Here is a 24,691-nt window from a genome sequence, read left to right on the forward strand (position 1 = left end):
ATGTAGAGGTGGTCATGTTGTCAGGCACATGTCAGGGCAAGGGCAAGAGGACAATGGTGGAAATTGCCATGTTTGGGTGGACCCAATGTCTTTTTTTCTTTTTCTATTTATTTATTTATTTATTTATTTATTTTATTTAATTTTATTTTTTTTGAGACGGAGCCTTACTCTGTTGCCCAGCCCAGGCTAGAGTACAGTGGCACAATCTCGGCCCACTGCAACCTCTGCCACCCAGGTTCAAGTGATTCTCCTGCCTCAGCCTCCCAAATAGCTGGGATTACAGGTGCCTGCCACCACGCCTGGCTAATTGTTGTAGTTTTTTAGTAGAAACAGGGTTTCGTCATCTTGGCCAGGTTGATCTTGAACTCCTGACCTCGTGATTAACCCGCCTCAGCCTCCCAAAGTGTTCACTTTTTCATTGTAAGCCTTGTTTAGGAATATATTGAGCATAAAGCTATGGAAATAGAGTAAAGCTCAGATTGAATCTCTTCTGAAATCACAATTTCTTCCTGGTAAATTCTGGTGAAAACGTGGATTTATTTACTCAGTAACAAAGGAAGTTTTTATTCTCAGGGTGAGTTCCACAGAAATATTATCATTTCTCCTGACAGGTTGCTTGGATATTGTGTTCCTGCTAAGGAAGTGACATTATAGGCTTTGCTTCCAGCTGGAGGTAGCTTAGCACATTTTCTTATCCACTCTTAATAAAATAAAATTAAAGGAATGAATAATTGATTACATGAGAGTGAAGACATTCACAATATTCAAGGATAGGAGGATAGATGCTAATATTAATGTGAAACGTAGGCATATAAATGTAAAATGTATGTGAACTGGCAGAAAAATAAGCAAAGAGAAGTGGGATTCAATAAAGGAGTAAGGATTTATATTGATTTTCTAGAATATTTTCTTGACAATTAGAGTGATGATCAAAGGTAGAAAGAACAAGGATGTGAAAGTCAAGAGAAAAACGATGAGTTATCAGCTTTTTTGTATGCTGGACAACCTACAGCAAGTTTCTAACCCTCCTTAGCAGTCTCAGCTGCTTTGTCGTAAAACTGGTATGAATAGTACATAACTCAAAATGTTGTGGAGGTGGTTAAAGAAAGGCAATGCAAAAAAAAGCTACGGGGTAGTGTCAGACACATAGGAGACACTTTGCAAGTGTTACTTACTCTTTTCTTTCATCCCTGAAGACAATGCTGAAGAGATTGCGAAAAATCAAATACACTTAACATAAAATAATATTGGCACAAACAACAAAAATCGAATAAAATCCATCTGTTCAAAGTCATGTGTTTTGAGATGTTTTGACAAAAGATCAATACATCCTATAGAATAGAAAATTAGATGAAAATAAACAAAAGCAGCTCACTTTTTGTTGAAAGCATAATTTCAATGGGATGTTTGAATATTTTAGCCCAGTTATTAACACCATGAAATACATTTTGTCCATTCCAGATAGTAGTAATTATTTTTAATACAGTAACTAAAATAACCAAAAATAACTGTACTAAATGACTCTTCAGTGAAAAAATAGCCCCTGATATATATAGGAAAGTAGAAGCTGTTGAATTATATTGAATATCACCTTCACCAAATGCAAATTGATTTTGATGAGAACAGCTTCAGCCTGTAGTATAAAAATAATTTGGCATTTTATTTATGTACCTAAAATGACTCAGCAAATTGAGAACTTTTCTCTCTAAATCAGTTTTCAACTCCCTCCAAAATAGTGGTTAGTATAATAATTATTACATAATCAGACATATATGGCACTTTGTTCTATACAGATATGCATACCAAGATATAGAAATATTAAGCCAATTATTCATTTAACAGATATGTATGCAATTCATATTTGGATTATAATGCTAAAAGCTATAATATTAAAAGATGTAATAATCTCATCTTTATAATGTTTGAAAAAGATAGATATAAACATACATAAAAGTATATGCAGTAATAGAAAAATGGAAATTATACTGACAAAACAAACATAATGTTTCCTAACTAATTAGTTGCAGCTACTGCAGATTAAACAATGTAATATAACTTGTGGGCTGCCTAAGCCAAAAGCATTTCCTCTGCTTAGTCTTGACTGAGAAATGCTGGCTTCCAACACCTTTTTTCATATCTTGGGACTTTCTCTTTTATTATTTGGTTGCAAATTCTGCCATCACTCTTCTCTAAAACTGAATGGGGAAAGGAGGGACTGGAGTGTGCTACTGTCAAACCTATGCCTTCTTATTCTAAACCAAGTGAACTGGCATAAACCAAACAGGAGACTCACTGCCAAGTCACTTGTTTGGAGAAAGAAAATGTGCTTCACTCCAGCTTTCCCTTATATTAGCTGTGTAGCCTGGAGTTTTGAACCTCTCAAAGCCTCATTTCCTCACATGCAAAATACAGGGCTTTTGTTTTTTTTCCGTTTGCTCTTTTATTTTAAAATCCAATGTGATAATGTAATTTTAAAGGCATTTTCTAAGAATAGAATACAATATGCATATATTATCTTACCCAGCCCATTTCCCTTCTTTCCTACCCTCTATCACTACTCTATCATTGTTGTAACTACTATAAACACAAATGTCTTGCACATTTTGCTACCAAAATGTATACATATGTTGTGTGCACAACAAATTTCTGAGTATGATTTTTATCCTTGTATTAGTTTTCTATCACTGCATAACAAATTTAATGAGTTAAAACAACACATATTCACTATCTTATCATTTTCATGGGTCAATAATCCAGGTATGGCTTAAGTGGGTTCCCTGATCATGAACTTATGAACTATAATCTATGTTAATTGTGCTGTATCCCTTTCTGGAGCTTGGGAGACCTCTTCCAAACACATATGGTTATTGGTAGGATTCAGTTTCTTGTAGATGTGGAACTGAATTCCCCATACTGTTGCTGTCAGTCAGGGGCCACTGACCCCAAGTGGTCTCTCTCAATTTATTGCTATGAGGTCCACTAACATGTGACAGCTTACTTCTTGAAGGCCGGGAGGAAATCTCTTACTGTAGCCTCTTAAGATGGAATCCAATATAAAATAATTATGGTAGTGGCTATCCATCACCTTTGCCGGATCTTATTGATTAGAAGCATGTCACAAGTTCTGCCTTCACTCAAAGGGAAGGGATTATCCCAGGAAGTGGCTCATTGGAAATCATGATAGAGTATTTCTGCCACAATTCCATATTAAGTCAAGAAATCCAACAAAAGACTCTATATTTAATTTTGAATCAGAATAGTATTTTTCTTCCTACTTACATTTTATATAAGGAAAACTGACATTTATTTTGTCAAGCGCGTCATAGCTTTACACTAATATAAGTTTACACCATTTTATTTCCATCATCATTGTAGAGATTCTTAAGTGTCTCTCAAAAAAACAATTTTCTTTAACACACGTAGTGAATGACCTCACCCCGCGTCCTGGCCTGCCATCAATTTAGTATCAAGGCCAAACCTATAAAGTGACCCTATTTTCCAATTTTGTGACGTCTAGCCTCATATCAAACAGTCATTTTGTTTTGGACCCTAAGTACTGCTAAATGAAATAAATTTCCTTTTCATTGCCTTTTATAGAAGAATCTGGCAAACTCTTCAGATGTAGTCTTTATGCTTCTAATTTTGCAATTGTCTTATATAAGCTAAAATGAAGAAAAAAAAATCTTTATGTCATTACATGAATGAAGAATGCATTTGTGAATGTGGCAGTCCTGACAAATTTTCTTGGTAGGAATTATTCCAAGTCTATAAGGAGGAGAAAATCCTATGTGCTTTGAGTAAAATTACTTTAACAGTATACATCATCTGTCCTTTGAAAAGTGTGTTCTACAAAGCCAGAATACCAGTGTCATTTTTGTGTATTTTTTAACTTGTCTTCCTTATTTCCCATGCCAATGGTCATTTCAGTTATATGGCAGGCCATCTTGGACTCATCTCATGCAATATACTGTGAATATGGACAGGCTTTTGTGCAGTCTTTGAACTGTACATAACATTTTAATATTAATATTATTTAGATTACATTAGAAAAGAGGTGTGAATGCAAGTTCATGGAAATGTGAGATGAATTATTCCTTCAAATTTTTCATGTACATAAAGGATATACATTTAAAACTGGAAACAGGCCAGGCGCAGTGACTCTAGCCTGTAATCCGAGAAGTTTGGGAGGCCAAAGCAGGCATCACCTGAGGTCAGGAGATTGAGACCAGCCTGACCAAATGGCAGCACTCCCTCTCTACCAAAAATACACAAAATTAGCTGAGCCTGGTGGCAGGAGCCTGTAATCCCAGCTACTTAGGAAGGCTGAGGCAGGAGAATGGCTTGAGCCTAGAGGCAGATGTTGCAGTGGGCCAAGACTGCACACTGCACTGCAGCCTGGGGGACAGAGCAAGACTCCATCTCAAAATAAAATAAAATAAAATAAAATAAAACTAGAAACAAAGGGATACTGAACAGCAGTTTTCATGCCTGGAGCAATTGGCTGGATAAGAAAAGGCTAATGGGAATAAGTGAATTTATTATTGGAATACTCAGGATTAGAGTTGGATTAAACTTGGCATGAGTATGCTGTTTCCGTTTTGATGTTGCTAAAAACCGTAAGGTATGGATTGTTATTAAGGTGACTGATGTACATTGTTGTGTTTATAGGAACATTTTTTAAATACTGACCAATAATTAAATAAATAGTGAAAATTCTTTAGGTCTTCATGTTTGAGAATTAATGAACAAACTGTTGCATTTCATAGGACAAAAAGGGAAATCATTGTGAATTTTTAATATAATTTGGTTTACTTTCTTAAACACTTTTATGTATAATTTACAACACAGAGATAAGTAAGTGAAATAATACAAAATTAAATTCTCACAGCCTTACTCAAGAGTGTAAGTAATGTGTAAACTACATAAAAATAAATTTAATGAACTATCCTTTGGGGACTTTTCTATTATTCTTGGAACTTTATAGGCATTATTATATGTATAATCTGTCTTCTTCTTTAGCCCAACTAATGACATGACTGAACTAACAATATATTTTTTTTCTAGGATAGCTTCATTATAAAAAAATCAACACAGTTGATTTAAACTATTCATAAGATACAGTATGTTCATTAATACAAATTTTGCTTTCCCTTGATGCTTAAGTATAGGATATGAGAGTATTGAAATTAAACAAGTATTTTAATTTTATCCAAATGCAATGTTCTAATTATAACCTCATAATATTTTAATATATATTTTAATGTTGAAAATGAAAACATTCTTTGTGATACTTTAAAATACTGGAGCTTTCATTGTAACATATTAATAAACATATTAATAAACACATAAAATTGGATTTAATCTGTAAATTTAAATGCAAATGTAAAGATTTTTCCTTAGTATGCTCATGTTTGTTTTGTTCATAGTTTATTTTTAAAGTGATTCCAAAGTAGCATATTTATCAAATGCTTACAATGTACGTAGAAACTTAAATTGTAATTCTAAGGTTAGTAGAGGTAATGCATTTTCTTAATGGTTTTGCTACTTTTATCATTGAATTTCTCTTTTCTATAAATATCCCAACCTTTGAAAGTTTTCTAAATTTTAAACTTCTCTATAAGACTTTCTTAACCACAGATATGCTTATATATCATGAAATTACTATAACTTACGACTTTCTTTTTTAGTAAAGCACTTAGGTTATCTGGAGTAACTATTGGTTTACATATCTCTGTATGCTGTCGTACTGTGAACACAAGAACGAGACCATTTTCATGGCATCTGAAGAAGCATTTCATCAATGGTTTGAGATGAAACAAAAGCAGAGAGATGACATTATGTTGTTAAAAATTTGTCAAAAGTTGAAAAACGATACTATACACATCACTTGTCGAGGATCATTTACTTCTAAAAATTTCAATTCAAAATTAATGTTGCTTCTTGAGTTTACAAAAAATTCCATTGGTATTCTGCTTTCTAGATTTGAGGAGTGGTGTTACATTTTTTTTTTTTTTTTTTTTTTTTTTTTTTTTTTTTTTTTTGAGACGGAGTCTCGCTCTGTCACCCAGGCTGGAGTGCAGTGGCCGGATCTCAGCTCACTGCAAGCTCCGCCTCCCGGGTTTACGCCATTCTCCTGCCTCAGCCTCCCGAGTAGCTGGGACTACAGGCCCCGCCACCTCGCCCGGCTAATTTTTTGTATTTTTTAGTAGAGACGAGGTTTCACCGTGTTAGCCAGGATGGTCTCGATCTCCTGACCTCGTGATCCGCCCGTCTCGGCCTCCCAAAGTGCTGGGATTACAGGCTTGAGCCACCGCGCCCGGCCGGTGTTACATTTTTATAGCAATATTTTTATTCATTTTATCTATATTTGAAATAAAACATTACAGTTTTTATTGTATGATATATGAAATCAAAATATCCAGATTTAATTCTTTAAAATTACATAAATGTAATTTCATTACATTCAAATTAGGGTAGAAGCAGCTACTATAAAACAAACAAATGTTATTTTTCCTGGGTCTATTTATTTTCTAATGTTCTATTCTTCAAAAATTTTTAAATCTTCCTATGCAACTTAATTGTCTCCATGAGAAACAATAGCAGGTGGACACACTGGCTCATACCTGTAATCCCAGAACTTTTGGAAGGCTGAAGTAAAAGGGTCACTTGAGCCTAGGAGGTTGAAAGCAGTCTGAGCAATATAGCCAGATTCGGTGTCTGCTAAAAATAAAAAACTTAAGTGGGCATGGTGGCACTTAGTAGTCCCAGCTACTCGGGAGGCTAAGGTGGGAGAATCCCTGAGCCCATGAGTTTGAGGCTGCAGTGAGCACTCCAGCAAGGGCAACAGAGTGAGATTTTGTCTCAAAACAAAAAACAATAGTAGCAATGTCAACAAGAGGAACAGTAATTGTTGAAAATTAACTATATGACTGAAATTGTTTCTATGTATATAGTCGCATTTCTCACAGGATCATTTTGACTGTGTTATTCTATTTACCAAAGACATGAAGCTTGTGAAGTATACTTCAAAAGCATTTTGAGTATTTGAATTCACTATTGTGAGACTATATATTACAAAATTAAATAATTATTGTGTCTGTGCTACTTTATTGAGATGGTTCTAATTACAGTTTCTCATCACTGATCCTTTACCACAGGGTTTTAGAATGTGCTCAGCTACTAGAAATCAAATGACTCTAAGGACCCAACTACTTCACCTTCAAGACACTGTCATTTGCAGAATGAAACTAAAACCAAATTTTTAAAGTCCTTCATGCCGATGAATAGATTTTGAAGTTCCGCAACTACACTCTTTTGTTTGTTTTCTGTTTTTGTCTCCTATGTTGGCAAGGCTGGTCTTGAACTCCTGGCCTCAAGCAATCCTCCTGCCTCGGCCTCCCAAAGTGCTGGGATTACAGGCATGAGCCACCACACTCAGCCTGCAACTACACTTTTAGCCATACCTTTATAAGGTATAGCAATTTTAAGTCTGTTTGTGGATTCTAAATTCTGATATGGACTTCCTGGGGAAAAAAGTGTTTTAAAGGTATTCAAATAGAAGGAAAACCCCAAAATATGTGACTAAAGTACTAGTGTTATATATAGTATCTGTTCCCATATTTGTAACCCATTCATTTCTATAGAAGGAATTCTGCAAAAGGATTTTCTTGTTTTATTTTATAGCAATGTCAGTCTTTCTAATTTTATAGCTTAAAAAATCAAGATTGCTCAATAGTCACATTAGATTTAAAATAATTAACATGCATTGCTTTCATTAAAACAGGGGTTTTCAACCTTGGCTCTATTGACATTTTGGCCTAGAGAATCCTAGGAAGATATCCTGTGCATTGTAGGATGTTTAGCATCATTCCTGGCCTCTACCCACTAAATGCCAGTAGCATCGTTCCATGTTGACAACCAAAAATGTTTCTAGACATGGACCAGTATACCCTGGGAGGAAAAGTCACCCCCATTTGAGAGCCACTGCTTTAAAAGAAAAGAGTTCCTGCCTGTAATTCTAGCACTGTGAGAGGCCAAGGCAGGAGGATTGCTTCAGCTCACGAGTTTGAGGCCGGCTTGGACAACATAGTGGGACCTTGTCTCTCCAAAAAAATAAAAAGAATAGAGCTATTCAAATATTCCATTATTTGTCATGATTAATATGTGTTTGTTTCTTGCCTTTCAAAATAATGATCTTAAAACCGCTATGCATTAAAGCATACTCATGCACCACATAATGTTTGGTCAATGATGAAGCATATATGCAACAATGTCCCATAAGATTACAGAACAGTACATTCACTGTATTTTTCTGTGTTTAGGTATGTTTAGTGCTCTATATACTTGCTAATTTTTAGCCATTTTTTAAAAAAACACAGAAACTAAAAATATCTACACTTATATTTATCTCAATTGGGTTTCTCATAATAATTATTCACCCTGGTCTTTTCATGTGGCTAATTCCAGAAGAACCTGTACTGCAAAGTAAGCATCAGTTTACTAAGATGTTCATCAGTCAAGAATAATTTTATTGTGTCTTGTAGTAAGTGTCAGGTTAATACACAAACAATGTTAGTTGATTAATTAAGGCTGAAAAATGAATAATAATTTATAAATTATAAGCATGTTTTCACTTTATAAATTAGGATTGTTTGTATGATTGGTTTGTGTCTTCTCAGTTTTGAATAGTCATTACTGCTCTTCTATAAGTAAAATATTTCTTAATTTCATAAGTGAATTGTATGCTCTGGGAACACTCATAAAATTTTTACAAAATACCTAGTCAAAAATTGGCAAGTCCTGGGTATATTACTGAATATGGCTGAATTCAAAAAATTACTTGTTAATATCAGGTCAATCATTGGAGAGTCTACCAAGATCTCAGAAAATCCTATTTTATATTATTGATATCAGAATGACATACTTTGGTTTTGGTGTCCAGTTCCAATATTCATGTTATATTTAGTTTCTGGGTACCTGACCTACTTTTTGTTATCTCTATAACTTGTGATAACTATTGTCCCTTCTTAAATTAGTACTAATAATTTGCTAATTGTTTACTACAGGTAATGGATTAGGAATTAGAATTGTGGGTGGTAAAGAAATCCCTGGACATAGTGGAGAAATTGGAGCCTACATTGCCAAGATTCTTCCTGGGGGAAGTGCAGAACAGACAGGGAAACTTATGGAAGGTAAGAATAAGGAATTTTACAGTACAATAAAATGAATGCACTCATATTAAATGCATTTTAATTTAATATGCAAATGTTCTCATCATTTTCTGTGTAGGTAAACCTCTCTCCTTATGGTTAGTTGTGAAATTTTGGTATAGTAATGTAAAAGAAGATATGTCCACAAATATATTCATTTTATTTTCAATTGCATTGTCCTTTTGGCAGTTAGCTACAGAAGTATCTTGTTTAAGAAACACTGGTCAAAACTTTTTTACTGACTGAGGCAATTTTATTAAAAAACACTTTAGTTATCTATGATAGTGTTTCACAAACACCAAGAAAAAATATATTGGAATTAGAGCTACAAAAAAAAATCAAATGATTCAGTACACGCTAAGGTTGGGTAAATAAGTATGGATGGCCCACAGGCTTTATCCATCTGCTGTCTGCTTCTGTAAACGCTGTTTTATTGGAACACAGTCATGACCATTAATTTACATATTGAACCTGGGTGCTTTACCAAAACATTAGCAGAACTGCATTCATGAGAGAGAATGTATAGTCTGCAGCATCTAAAATACTTACTCATGATCCTGTACAGAAAACATTTGCCAACCCCTGTCCTAGGTGTGGTCTATTTTTAAATACTAAATGCCTCATTACCTCAAAAGTGTTTTAAAGTAATGATCATTAGAATAAGAGATAATGGGCCATAAAATATGTACTTAATCATTTTCATTCAGTAAAATATTGGACCTAGATTCTCAGAATACATAATGAAAATTTTTCATTGTCAATCAAATAATATGGTCATTTCCATTCTCCAGATTCTCTAACATAAATATAGTTTGCAAGGTTTTGGTGATTTTTTTTATAATGAACATTGTCACAAAGTAAATGCAACCTTTTTATTTTTTCTCTCTATATAATATTATTTGAAAAAAAGTTTTCTGTCATTTCATAGTTTAATAAAATTTTGTCTGCTGTTGCTTAAAACTTTAATCATGTTAAAATTGACTCACTGTGATTTTCTGAAATTATATATATTGAAACCTTCCAAAAAATGTCCATGGACATTTTGATAGACTCTTAGAATAAACACAAATTGGAAGCGGTATTTATTCATCACAGTGTTGTGCTGGAGCCAGGTTGCTCCACATCAATAAGACATTCTATACAAATCTCTTCCCAACTTCAAATTCAGTAACATCATGATGATAGCTTGAATTGGCTATAGTGGCAGCATTTACAATGTGGAAATAGGCAAATGGTATAACTCAAACCTTTATATTTGCTTGCTTGCTGAATTATTTGCTTTCAGAATGCCAGCTTACCAGCACATCACCAAATAAATAACTAAAAGCATATTGTTGGCCGAGCATGGTGGCTCACACCTGTAATCCCAGCACTTTGAGAAGCGGAGGTGGGCGGATTGCTTGAGGCCAGCAGTTCAAGACTAGTCTGGCCAACATGGAGAAACCCTGTCTCTACAAAAAAAAAAAAAAAAAAAAAAAAAAACTTACCTGGGCATGGTGGCATGGAGCCTGTAGTCTCAGCTACTTGGGAGGCTGAGGCACGAGAATGGTTTGAACGTGGGAGGCGGAGGTTGCAGTGGGCCAAGATCACGCCACTATACTCAAGCCTAGACAACAGAGTGAGATTTTGTCTCAAAAATAAATAAATAAATAAATGCACATTATTAAAAATATTCTAATGGCATTCATAGAAGAGGAGAAGTTAGGAGAGCTTGCCAGATAGCTCAATGAAAGGAAAGACTGTATGAATAAAGAAATAACAGTTATAAGCAAAGTACTTGGCGCATAGGCATTTTCTATGACTATAACTCTTTTACGTCCAATGATAATTTTTAGTGTTACAGTCTAATAAGGATACAGAAATTGAGACCCATTTTTAAGGATGAGAGTAATAGGATCACTTTCACCTAGTATACCTTAGAAGAAAATTGAACATGCTATTTTTATTTTAAAATAAAATTTGCAATGACAACTGTGTCTAATATCATTTGGCAAAAATACTTGAATAATTTATAAATATCATATACTTTTTTGGATTAACACCATGAAAATCAACAAATACTACAAATTAGCATGATTCTAAAGACAATATCAACACAGGATATGCTATGATGAAGCAATACTCTCTGCACTTTGTAGTCTAGGTGGCCTTTATTAAGTTCATAAGTTTCATTTTAAAAATAGACATGATACTATCTCAAGAGAGAAAATGAAAGTAAATCTAAAATTATATTTGTGATTTTACAAGCTCTAAGACTGATACTAAAGTCTTCTTATTTTATTTCGGAACTAGTATTTTTGCAGTTTATGTAATTGGTTTAAGTGAGAAATCATTAAAAACTGTATGCATATGATTTGACATTTTATTTGTATTAATCATGGTATTTATTCATTCTCTCAAAATTTTGCCAAGGTGTTAAGTCAGGCCTTTCTATGAGTATAAATCCTCTGATTCAAGTCCAGTTCTTGTATAATCCAAACCCATAATTTATTATTTATAATTTCCAGCTTTATTTACTCTTACAACAAAACTCTTTAATTAATATTTCTATTAGATTCATGATACTGTCTTGACTGTCAATATTCAAATACTGTTTTTGAGCATTAAATATTTTGGAGAATAATGTTAACATATGGTACATCATATCTTTCCTCCCCTCATAAAGGTTATACCTGTATTCTACACCACCAGGTGACAATGATAAAAGTTTATTCCTTTAGTATCCAAAGATTAACTAGCTAGAAGTTTGCAAGTCCAAAAGGGTATACAAAAGAATTCACCTTGTTTAGAACACTACATTTACTAGTACGTGTGTGTGTGTGTGGTGTGTGTGTGTGGTGTGTGTGTGTGTGCTTTATACTTGTTTTTGTCTGTTGTTCTGTGTTTAATTTTTACACTATATCCTTCATCCTCAACCCCTTATAGATTGTCCCAAAATTCCAAAGCAGTAGACTGGTTGAGATACAACCCTGATTTTTATGCCTTATGTGAGGCATTATCATGATGCCAATTGTATATCACTGGAGGTTTTTTCCAATTAAAAAAACCATCATTATTGATTTTTTAAAATTTTATTTGTTGAAGGCAATAAAGGTGTTTAACATTCACAGTTTAAAGTTAACTCTTTCCTAAGGAAAAATTATACCTATGTAAATCAAAGATAGATGCTGTGTTATGTAATTGGATTTTTCCCCCTGTTTAATGACTTCCAGGCAGACTTAGAAATTGATCATCTCTTTCATATATATCTTTGTTTTCTATATTTCTGAATATAGAATTATATAGACTGTGCCCTTACAGATTCACTATCATCTTCCAGTTTATTTAAAACATGAATGACAACTTGGTTGGCAATAGAATTCTTAGAGTGTACTCTTTTCTACCCTAATCTACAAAGCTGTTATTCGGAAAAGCTAGGTCTCGTGCTTTTCCTGAGTTTGTTTATTTCTCTTATCACAGACTTTTAAAAATATTTTGGTATAGCTTTTACTTTTAGAGTTTTATTTTTATTTTTAATTGACAATAATACTTGTATAGATTTATGAGTTACAATGTTATGTTTCAATTCATATATATATTATGGAATGATCAAATCAAGCCACCTAGCATACAACAGGATTTTACGGCATCAGATTCTAACATTTTAACACTTTTGCAGCACTCAGTGTCATAGACTCTGACTATGTTGGCTTTGGGAAAACAAGAGTATTTTCAAATTCCCTCTAGCTTTTGTTCTATATATTCACTTACAATACATTGAGCAGTCATATAGGTTTTCTGTTGCTCATAAGCCAAGTGCTATTGGTTTTAAAACACTCCTAATGGTATGTGTGCCATCTCCTAAAATAAAAAAATGCAGTTCAAGAACTTTACTATTAAAAATTTCCTGAGCCATTTTTTAGTTTTCAATCAATCTACAATGATTTTCTGAAAGAACTCAGAGAATCAAGTACTTGAAGGATTATAATGTCCCAAAAATCTTAAAATTTGTTTCCCAGTAACATTTAGTAAACATTCCTACACAAATACTGGACAGAGAATAATCTTTTGCCACCTATTATTCTTTGTTTTAGTTGCATAAATTAGTCTTTGTTCTATAAAAAAGATGAAGACAAAAGATCTGGGGAATTTACAAATCTAAATTTCTGAAGTGCTATTTCTTGCTATTTGATTTAGGATACAATATTAACAATTTTTTGACCAACAGCGTTGGGGCTGTGAGATGTTCAGCAATGTTGGAGTATTAAATGGTATATAATGTTGTCTCTCATTTTCGTCTTTGTCCTTGGTATTTTTTGTTGAACTAGTTTGAGCATCTAAAAGTGTAATAGAATATATGAACTTTGAATAAATATTTACAACTTTCATTTTAAATCTTTACCCTAGATAATTATTATAAACCTTTTTATATTTAAGTTAAATATAACCAGCATCTTACCTAATAGACTTTTAAAAAGTAGATGCTTCCTCTATAAATAACTGTATTTTCTCTTGACTGTTTTACTAGGTAAAACCTACTGATTACAATTTTAGGAAGTTTTGCATTTATTACATGCTTATTCTTTAAAAATCACTATCTGCATATGTTCATCTAAGATCAATGTTCCAACCCTCTCCAAATTTGGGAAATTCGTAATACAATTGTCAAGATCTCATGACAAATGGAAACTTCGATTTTACTCTGATAAAGACCAGATTCAGGCCGGTCACAGTGGCTCACTCCTGTAATCTCATTGCGTTGAGCCCAGGAGGCGGAGGTTGCAGTGAACCGAGATTGCACCCCTGCACTGTGTTCCTTACCACTTTGTGCACACATCTATTGTGTACCTTGACGTTGTCAGTTTTTTTTTTTTTTTTCTGCATGCTCAGTGTTCAACACAATGCCAGTAGCAAAGATCTAAGCAATATATACAAAAAAAGGTGATTTAAAAAAAAAAAAAAAAAAAAAAAACACTTTGTTTTCAAAAGTAGGATACTTATTAAGACCTCACTCCTCACAGGATTGTGTGAAGCAAATAAAATGATATGTGTGGTTTATATACTACTATTTGTAATTAATCATGTACATTTAAGCATTTAAGACAGCATCAATATTTCTAAACCTTTTAATTATCTTTTTAAAATAGTATACAGAATGCAAAGTTACCTCTGTGCACATATTCTCACAACCTTGAACTTAACTGCTCATATATTTACATACATTTACTTTAGGTTTATTTTTTTCCTCAGTGTTACTTTGCTTTGGATTTAAATTCAGATCTCTGGGATGGAAGAACAGGGTCATTACTGACAGAAAAGCCCTCCAATCTAGAACTACAGGACCATCTTCCTGTGCAGTGACTGAGTATGAGAAGGAGATTTTTCTCTGCCAGTTCTTCTTTAGTCCAGAAGATCCAAAATTGTCTTTTTGCTGTGGCTGAGCAAGGGTGAGGACACAAAACAGAGGAGTTTTAGATTAGAAGTTAAGATCTCAACTCAAAATAGCGAGTACTATGTGCAAGTGTTTTCTGCCTGACACATCTGTTTGTGATTCGTTTGCACTTAATAGTGAATGGGTTTTGCTCTCAATCTTGTAAATTTTCATTGAAACAACTCAGTAGTTGAATTTCTCCATTACACAGTAGGCACAGAAAGTCAAGGTTTGATGTTTAAAATACATAAAACTGGACACGATGTTCCTTCCTTAAGCTGAGCCCCTTCCCCAGTCAGCAAAATTGCCATATAAGACTCACATAGCTTATTCCTACTTTTTTCTCATTTCACTTAAGATGTCCAGCACAACACCTTACATCTGTGATTCCTTCTTTGATTCTGATGAGAATGGAGGAGGATGGCAGGAGTGTGGATGGTGGATGGAGTGTCTCAGCTTTCTCATGGTCCAGTGCATGCAATTTAACACTTAATCAGGTGATGACCTGTAATTTTCATGAAAAAGGTTCAAATATACAAAAAATAATAATAATAACAGAATAATATAGCAAACAACCATGTACCTATCATACTGCTTTATTGTCTCACAATTTTACTATGTTTCTTTCATATTTGGAAAAGAAATAGGCCCCTATAAATTAGTTAAAGCTTCCTGTAGTCACCCCTCAACTCACAAACCTCTGTTACAATCCCAGGATAAAATATCAGAATTAATTTGGGTTATACTTTTGCTTACATTTCTTTACTGTGTTATGTATGTATCCACAACTATATAAGATTCATTTTGCTTATTTGAAAAATTGTATTTAAATAATATCTTGCCACACGTGTGTTTTTGCCACTTTTAAGTCACCTGAAGCTTTGGAGATTGATCAAAACGTACATGTAACTCTAGTTCATTTATTTTCACTACTGGGTAGAATTCTGTTACTATATGTCTCTACTACAGTTTAATTTAAGCATTCCCTGGTTATTTAGGACATTATAGTTTTGGTTTGCTTTATTTTTACTGCTTTAAACAATGCCATAATGAGTTTTTCATGTAGTCTCCTTGCGACCATGTATAGGAGTTTATTCTACAGTACAACTTAAATTTCTGGGTTATAATGACTATCAATCTTGTCAAATAATGTGGAAGAATGTCCTGTGGCTTCTTCTACTAGTTTATTTTTTTTTTCCAAATTTCTCTCCCAAGTGTTTCATACTCTTTTTACATTTGTCAGTGTCAAATTAGTGTTCTCATCTCTATACATACTTGTTCCTCTTTCTTTACATTTCCTTTTATCAAATCTGTTGTGCAATGGTTTCCCATTGTTGCTTTCATTTACTTTTCCTTCAGTAGTGCTCAGTATGATCATATTTTATTAATCTTGTTAGCTTGTGGATTTTTCTTGTCTGAGATTTGACTCATCTTTTTGCCTATTCTTTAACTGGATTGTTTGTGAATTTTTAATCATTTTAGGGCATATTTATATATTTTGAACATAATCATTTGTCAAATACGTAGGATATAAATAGCTTTTCCCAGTATATGGCTTATATTTTTAGTTTCTGTCTCTTTATTTTTTTGTAAAATTTGAAGTTTTAATATAGTCAAATTTGTCATTTTGTTTCAAGTAAGTTTTATAAATGTGTTGTATTGTTTAGGAAATTCTCCATGCCCTGAAGTCTTAAATATATTATTCTTCATTTTCTTCTAATAACTGTAAAATGTTACATTCCAGAAATGTTCTTAAGCTCACAGAATTAAGTTGTTTTTAATGTATCTGTGGTCCAAAGTAGAAAGTTCATATTTTAGTTTTGTTTTCTTTCTCAATATGTGTAGTTTGCTATGCACCATTTTATTAAAGCTTTATATTTCAGAACTTTAACAGCATTTTTGTCTTATTTTTTCAACAAGCATTCCCGAGCCATCTCTAGTGTGGCTCAGCTCCTGAGGGGCTATATGCCTCTGGGTCATTTTTTTTTTATTGGCACATAATAGTTGTATGTATTTATAGAGTACATGTGATATTTTCATGCATGCATACAATGTGTAATGATGAAATCTGGATAATAGGGATATCCATCACCTCAAACATTTATCATTTCTTTGTGTTGGGAACATTTAAAATCTTTCCTTCTTGCTACTGTGAAATATACAATAAATTGTTGCTAGCTATATTTTTACTGTATCCATGAGATCAATTTATTTAGCTTCCACATGTGAGTGCAAATATGTAATATTTGTCTTTCTGTGTCTGCCACTGTTTGTGGCAAACAGTGTACGAGCATTTCTCTTTCTTCAAATCTTTGCCTGCATTTGCTATTTTCATCTCCTTGCCAGCATCTCTATTTTGAAAATAGCCATTTTTAATGGGGTGAGGTGAAATCTCATTGTGGTTTTAGTTTGAATTTCCTTGATGACTAGTGATATTGAACATTTTAATGTATCTGTTGGCCATTTGTATGTCTTCTTTTGAGAAATATCTATTTAGATCTTTTGCACATTTTTTAAATCAATTTATTTAGGGGGTTTTTTGCTATTAAGTTGTTTGAGTTCCTTATACATTCTACCTATTCATCCCTTGTCAGATGGATAGTTTGCAAATATTTTCTCCCATTCTGTAGGTTGTCTCTTCACTTTGTTGATTGGTTCCTTTGCTATGCAGAAGCTTTTTAGGTTGACACAATCCCATTTATCAAATTTTGCTTTCGTTGCTTGTGCTTTTGAGATCTTACTCAAAACATTTTTGCCCATACCAATGTCCTGGAGTATTCTTTTAACGTTTTCTTCTAGTAGTTTCATAAGTTCAGATCTTAAATTTAAGTCTTTATTTAAATTAGAGTTTATTTTGATATATAAGAGATAGTGTTCTAATTTTAATCTTCTGCATATGAACATCCAGTTTTGTCAGCATCATTTCTTAAAAAGACTATCCTTTTCCCAGTGTATATTCTTGGCGCCTTTATTGAAACTGTGTTGGCTGTAAATGCATGTACTTATTTCTGGGTTCTGTATTCTGTTCCATTAGTCTATGTGTCTGTTTTTAGACCATGCCAGGCTCTTTTGGTTACTATACCTTTATAGTGTATTTTGAAGCCAGGTAGTGTGATGCCTCCAGCTTTGTTCGTTTTACTTAAGATTACTTTGTCTATTCAGGGCATTTTGTGGGTTCCATACAACTATTAGAAAAATTGTTTTATTTCTATGAAGAATGACATTGATTGGTATTTTGATAGAGATTGCATTGAATCTGCAGATCATTTTGCATAGTGTGGACATTTTAACAATATTAATTTTTTCAACCCATGAACATGAAATATCTTTCCATTTTTTATGTGTCCTTTCAACTTTTATCCATTGAAATTGAAGAGGATACATAAAAATGAAAAGATATTTCATGTTTTATAGTTTCCATTGTAAAGATCTTTCATTTACTTAGTTAAATTTATTCTTAGGTATTTTATTATACTGTAGCTGTTTTAAATAGGATTGCTTTCTTGATTTCTTCTTCTTTGCTACTACTGTGCACCATTTTTTGAATAGTGTATCATTACTCACACTTATCTACCAGTCCCATCTGTCATATATTAATTTTTTTAAATGCATGTACAGATCTTTTCTGAGTGCTCTGTTCTGGTCTGTTTTTCTATCCTACTGGCCTATTTGTCTATCCCTACACCAATATCACACTGTTTTAATTGTAACATCTTTATATTAAATCCTGGCATTTGGCAGGTGGATCCATCCTAGAGCTGTTCATCAAAATGCTCTCGGAACAATTCTTGACCATTTGGTTTTGCATATAAATTCTAGAATCTGCTCTTCAATTTTCATGACAATCTCTGTTGAGATTTGATAGTGATTTCATTGAAGAGACTGATTAATTTGGAAAAAATTTAGACATATAGTCATGTCCAGTTGAGTCTTCAATAAGTTCGCAATGCAGAATTTTGCTCTACTTAGAGACTTAGTCATTGTATTCTGAATTAATACAATAACATGAGTTAGGACATTAAAACAATTATCTATAGCAAGTGTTAAACTTATTAACAGTATTATATGGTTTTATCAATTTATACCAATATTATATCTCCAGAAAAGGTAGAGTAGAAGATATAGATAAAATCGATTTTACTTGGTAATATCATGAGTTAAATCTAAAATTTTATGTGCATATCATTGGTTCTAAGCTTTATTTAATCACTGGATATTTTGAACTAGTTCTCCAAATTCATTTTTGTCCTAGTTGTCTGTGTTATAACATAATTGTGAAATACATTACCATCATGATACTTTTAAAACTTCAGCAATTTTTGTAAGAGAACAATGAATCCACAAGGATTAAATATCATATATTCAGTGAACCTAAAACAATTGTTTATATTGATAAGTTGTTCAACTTTGTTAATTTAATAAAATCTTTTAAAGATAACTTGTATCTATATTATGTATCTATATTATTGTATCTTGTATCTATATTAATTTATATTATTATAATTGGTAAATTTAGAAAATTTTTGGAAAACTTTGGAGTTAAGATAGAAATATAACATTAAAATCTGAATGTGTCTTCAAGAACATTCTGAATGAATCAGTGGTAACATAGCATGGAAGAGCACAAAGCTAAAACCAATGATATCCAATGTTTGCTTATAGATTTAGCCAGAGCTACATGGCAAGTAAGCATGTCCAAGGCCATAAGACATGTAGTGAAATGAGAGAAACTTCATTGTTTGTCCATAGGTATTCTCTGAGGAAATGCCTCTGTGATATTAATTATAATTCGTGCATACTTTTATATTCTTAGTTTTTAGTTGTTTCAGAGTAGGTGATTGAAATTGGTCCAGCTAGCTTGCTTTTCTTCTTAAAGATGAACTGACAGGGTTTCTGGCAAGAAAATGCTGTTGGATTTATTGTTGAGAATCAGTGATTGAAGTAAGGGTGAAAGCTGTTTTTGGAGTGGTGGTTTTGGTTTTAGAAGTTGGCCTCTGGAATTCCTTGTCATGAAAAAGTCTTTGGTAGAAGAGATAATTCCAGTAGCATTATTAGAGGACAGAGGACGCACTCCAGCATAACATAAGGAAGAATGTGCCTAGGCAAGAAAGTCTCTATTTCTGCTTATGCTTTTTTGGCATATGTTACAGATGGCATGGCAGTGATCAAGGTTGGAGATCAAGAAACACAGCACACAGATGAGTGAGCTTCCTTGTTCTTGTTCCAGGGGGATTACCAGGTACGGATTGGTCATTAGCATGAGATTTCTCAAAATTCCCTAAAACTGGTGGTTTAGGTACACATAACACAGACCACATTTCATGTTGATACGAATATTTTCTAATATGTATTTAGGAAACTATCTTCTTTGAAGAAAAATACAAATTATTGGTCCCTGGGCTGATAGGTTGTAATGTCTTATTTTTAAGATGTAGGGATATCACACCACATCAGGATACTAGTGATTAGATACATTGCCAGTACAAAGAAATATGTTTCTCTTCTTTATCCATTTATTTTGAAATTTATCAGAGGAAAATTGTGCTTACATTATAATTTTTGTGATAGGGACATGAAGGAAACTAAATAATGTCCTGTTTTATGCAGTCCAATGCCCCAAATCCTAATTTGATTGCCTTCATCAAGGGTGACATACTTTGAAATATTTGTGTGTTCAGTGACATTGCTTCATGAGGAACAATTGTTCCTACAGTTAAATTTCTGGATTTGTCTAACCAATACTTCATGGAATAGACTGCACTTTGTTGTAAGCTTGGAGTGGTTACTTTGGAAGCAAGGATGCTAACCTATCTTTTTAATATCCATACCAGATCTTCAACCAGGCAATGCTTTAGTATCTCCAGTGATTAGTAGAGAGCCATGGTTTTAGAGTTAGATCAGGATTTAAATTCAGATCTGGTACATATTGCGTGTATTTTTTAAAACTTTTAGTACCCAGGTATTCTTGGCTGGATAACTGGGATAATAGTTGGCAAAATTGTTATCAAATTTAGGAATAAGATATAGGAAACATAATGTCATGCTTAGAATATTGTAGGTAGTAAAAAGAAATCTGTGTTTACTTTCAACTTTGAAGGTCTTTGACAATAAGAAGAATATTTGCCATATTAAGTTTGAATTCTGTGTCTTCCATATTTGTGCATGCTTAAATCATTGACCCTGATCAGGTCTGAACTCTGAGTTACAGGAGGAGATAATATTTCTGATGAATACAGCATCAAATTCGGAGTCAGAAGACTCTGAATTAATGCTGTCTTCATGAATTTAGGGAACTTACTTGTGTTTTCTGTATTTCTTTTTGTATCATCTGTATAATTAGATTTCAAGATCTAACTCACATCATTACAATGAGGATGAAAGGAGCCAGTATCTTTTGTAACTCTAAAGCAATGGACTAGCTATAGAAGCTATTTTGTTAAGGATAGGTAAAATTATTTTCATCAATAATATTAATCTTATAAAGCCTAGACTTTATGTAAGGGAACATTTAAATGCTAGAGGTATCTGATATAATGAAATATATCATTTTAAATACCAAGCCTATATTAATAAAAGAAATTATAATGCCTAAAGTGATTAAGTCATTTCTCACATAAATATATCGCCTCTTAACTGAAAAATCATAATTTTGGCTAATCTTTTTTTTTTTTTTTTTTTTCTGAGATGGAGTCTTGCTCTGTTTCCCAGGCTGGAGTGCAGTGGCGCAATCTTGGCTCACTGCAAGCTCCACTTCCCGGGTTCACACCATTCTCCTGCCTCAGCCTCCTGAGTAGTTGGGACTACAGGCATCTGCTACCATGCCCGGCTAATTTTTTGTATTTTTAGTAGAGACAAGGTTTCACCGTGTTAGCCAGGATGGTCTCGATCTCCTGACCTCGTGATCCACCTGCCTTGGCCACCCAAAGTGCTGGGATTACAGGCATGAGCCACCACACCCGGCCAATTTTGGCTAATCTTTTAGAAGGCTTTCTAAATTTTTCTTATCAACAATAGGTTAATCAGTAAACCTTGTGGTCTGATTGAAATCTGTGACATATGTACAATGGATGTTTGTGTATATAACTTTCTTGGTATGTTGGTCAGTGAAAACACATCTTGTTGATGAACAGATTCATGATGTAGGAGTCAGATGATTCCGTTTCTGGACCACTCTTTCTCATCAACTGCTAGTGTGACCTTTGTCAAATCACAGAAACTCCCTGGGTCTTTAGCATTAAACGTAAGAGACTTATGAGATATGTTACCTTTTGAAGAGATGTGAGGGAGAGATTGAACATTAAGAAAACCATAGTTTCTTAAGGCTTGGAAATGGGAGATGAGGCAGCATCATACAAGCAGTGATAAGCTGGATATGTTATATGAGATGGAAATCCAAGAATTAGAATTAAGGATGTGACACTAATTACAGTAAATGAAAAAATAAGTGAGTCCAGAAGTGGATAAATCGTAAGAGAAAACAGTTAAGTCTTAGGGCACCTCCCTTCCCTATAAGCCCATTGCAAGGCTTTAAGAAGGGTTTAGAAATATGTGGTGTTTGTGACATTTGTCAGCTTTTTAACATTTGTGATTTGTTGTTATTTCTTGTCTCCTTTTTAAAAATATTCACTTATATCTAATTTTGTACTTATAATCTTACATTTTTTCTTAAAATTTTATACGTTTTAGGCCTTAAGAAACCTGGATTCGTTCCTGCATGAGATGTTGTCTTTATTGGTGCAGGACTTTGAAGTACTTACTGCAATACTGATGTGAAGTAGTAATATACTGAAAAGGTGGATGGAAGTGACAAACAGGAAGTTCAGAGAGATGGTTGTTGTAAAGGAGTAGAAGTGAAAATACCAGGAATACTGGAAATAATGCAGAATGCAAATAGAGTAAAACATTTATTTAATAATTACACTGTACAAGTCTATCCTAAAATAATATAGAATGATATGGTTTTTCTTTGCTTTCAAGATACCTACAGCCCAGAAATGCAGTAGATGCAAGATATACATTGTAGGGGGAGAGTTGGATCAGGGTCTTAAGTATTTTAGAAAAATATAAATAAATATGAAGAACTAGGACAAAGATAGTTTTAATGGAAGAAAACTCTTTTGTTGTTTGTTGTTGTTGTTGTTGTTGTTGTTGTTGTTGTTGTTGTTGAGACGGGATCTCACTCTGTCACCTAGGCTGGAGTGCAGTGGTGCAATCACTACTCACTGTGGCCTCAGTCTCCTGGCCTCAAGCGATCCTCCCACCTCAGCCTCCCAGGTAGTTGGGCCCACAGCCATGCACTACCACATGTGCTACTTTTTTTTTAAATTTTTTGTAGAGACAGGTGTGTTGCCATGTTGCCCAGGCTAGCCTTGACTTTCTGGGCTCAAACGATCCTCCTGCATCAGCCTCCCAAAGTTCTGGGATCATAGGCCTGAACCACCACACCTGGCCCAAAACTCTTTTTTTAAAATTAATGATGTTTGTATTCCATTTAATTTTGATAGATGTATTCTTTTAGTTTCATTGAAAGAAAATACAGAACTAAAGAAGTGCAGAATACATTGGTTGACTGCTTGCATTAGAACCAACACCATGACTAAATGGAGCTTACAGATTTTTCCCCCACTTGAAAGAATTCCAGGTAACTTTCAGGTAGTTTCTAAGAGCAGACTATAAGCTCCTGAAGGCAAGACACTGTCAAGGAACTATACAGATCTTTTAAGGTTCTCATTTATTTTAATTAATTTTTAATTGTTCAGCATAGTAATGGAATACTGTTCCAGATACAATGATAAGTGCTGAAGTGGAAACAATAGCTTACAAGAATGCAGGTTTTTACTTCCGTACTTAAGAAATTCATACTAAAGGGGTGTGTGTGTGTGTGTGTGTGTGTTTATAAAATTTCACTGAGAGTAGTGAAAGAAAATAAGATTCCTTTATTTCCTCTTAAGCTACTTTTGTTTCCTTTTATACTCTACTCATTCCCCAAATCCTAGTCACTGTCAGCCACAGCACTTGAGTTTGCTGAATGCCATTATTTATTCATTCATTTTTTCAAAGTTTTTTTTTTTTTAGTACATATTGTATAAAGCAGTTTCTCTTCTTGGACATGTGAGGGCTTCAGTGAAGAAAGCATGGGTTTTATATTCTAATAGCTAAGACAAGTAATAACAAATATTAATATATATAAATGTTAAATATATTTCATATATTATATTAAGTGTCATGCATTAGATGGTAATAAATGCTAAAGAGAAAAATATAGCAAAGAGGGTGGGTATGGCATGTAGGAGGATGTGGTTGCAGTTTGAGATGAGGTGGTAAGAGAAAGCTTTGGCAAGAAGGCAAAAATTCAGTAAAGCCACCAAGGATGGGAAAGAATGATCTGGGAGTTGTCTTGCATTCTAGTCAGAGAAGTGACAAGGACACAAATATCCCGAGCAACAGCATGCCTGGTGTGTGCCAAGAACAGCAAGACAGAAAGGAAGCCAACGTGGCTGAAACTGAGTGAACACGTGAGAGAGCGAATACCAAAACTCAGAGAAGTAGCAGGGGTCAAATCCTGCAGGCCATTGTAAGGATTTTAATGTCTACTCATGTGAGATGAGAAGCAATTGACCTGACATAAGCTGAATGATGTTGAAATAGGATCACTCTTACTGCTGTATTAAGAATAGTTTTAAAGAGGTAAAGAGTAGAAGCGAGGAGAGTTGCTAAGAACCTATATAAGTTAAGACCAAGGTGGGAAAGAGGAGGTGTTGAGAAATAGTTATATATATGTATAATAAATATACATATATATCAACACAATATGTATATTTAATTTAGTTAATGAAAATGATCTCAATATGTTCATTCATTTGTTAGGTATTCACATTTATAAGACAAAATCCCTTCACCATTTTTTTTAAAACTTAAATGCCTGCATAATACAGCAAACCAACAGAGTATTTTGCATCTAAGTCTTACATCTTATTTTAAATTAACACAATAAATATACATATTTTAGTAGGAATTATACCATATAAATGTTTATTTGGTAGTTCTTTTTTTTTTTTTTTTTTTTTTTTTT

The 24,691-nt window shown here is 33.5% G+C and overlaps 1 protein-coding gene across 1 annotated transcript in view; it reads left to right on the forward strand.

The window, feature by feature from the left end:
* The window catches only part of PCLO (piccolo presynaptic cytomatrix protein), a 354,063-nt gene that overhangs the window by 285,100 nt on the left and 44,272 nt on the right, over nt 1-24,691 (forward strand). The window contains 1 exon segment of the mRNA XM_017883949.1: nt 9,066-9,191. Coding sequence (XP_017739438.1) covers nt 9,066-9,191 — 126 coding nt within the window.

This window comes from Rhinopithecus bieti, unplaced genomic scaffold (assembly GCF_001698545.2).
Source record: "Rhinopithecus bieti isolate Rb0 unplaced genomic scaffold, ASM169854v2 scaffold_1101, whole genome shotgun sequence".
NCBI lineage: Eukaryota > Metazoa > Chordata > Mammalia > Primates > Cercopithecidae > Rhinopithecus > Rhinopithecus bieti.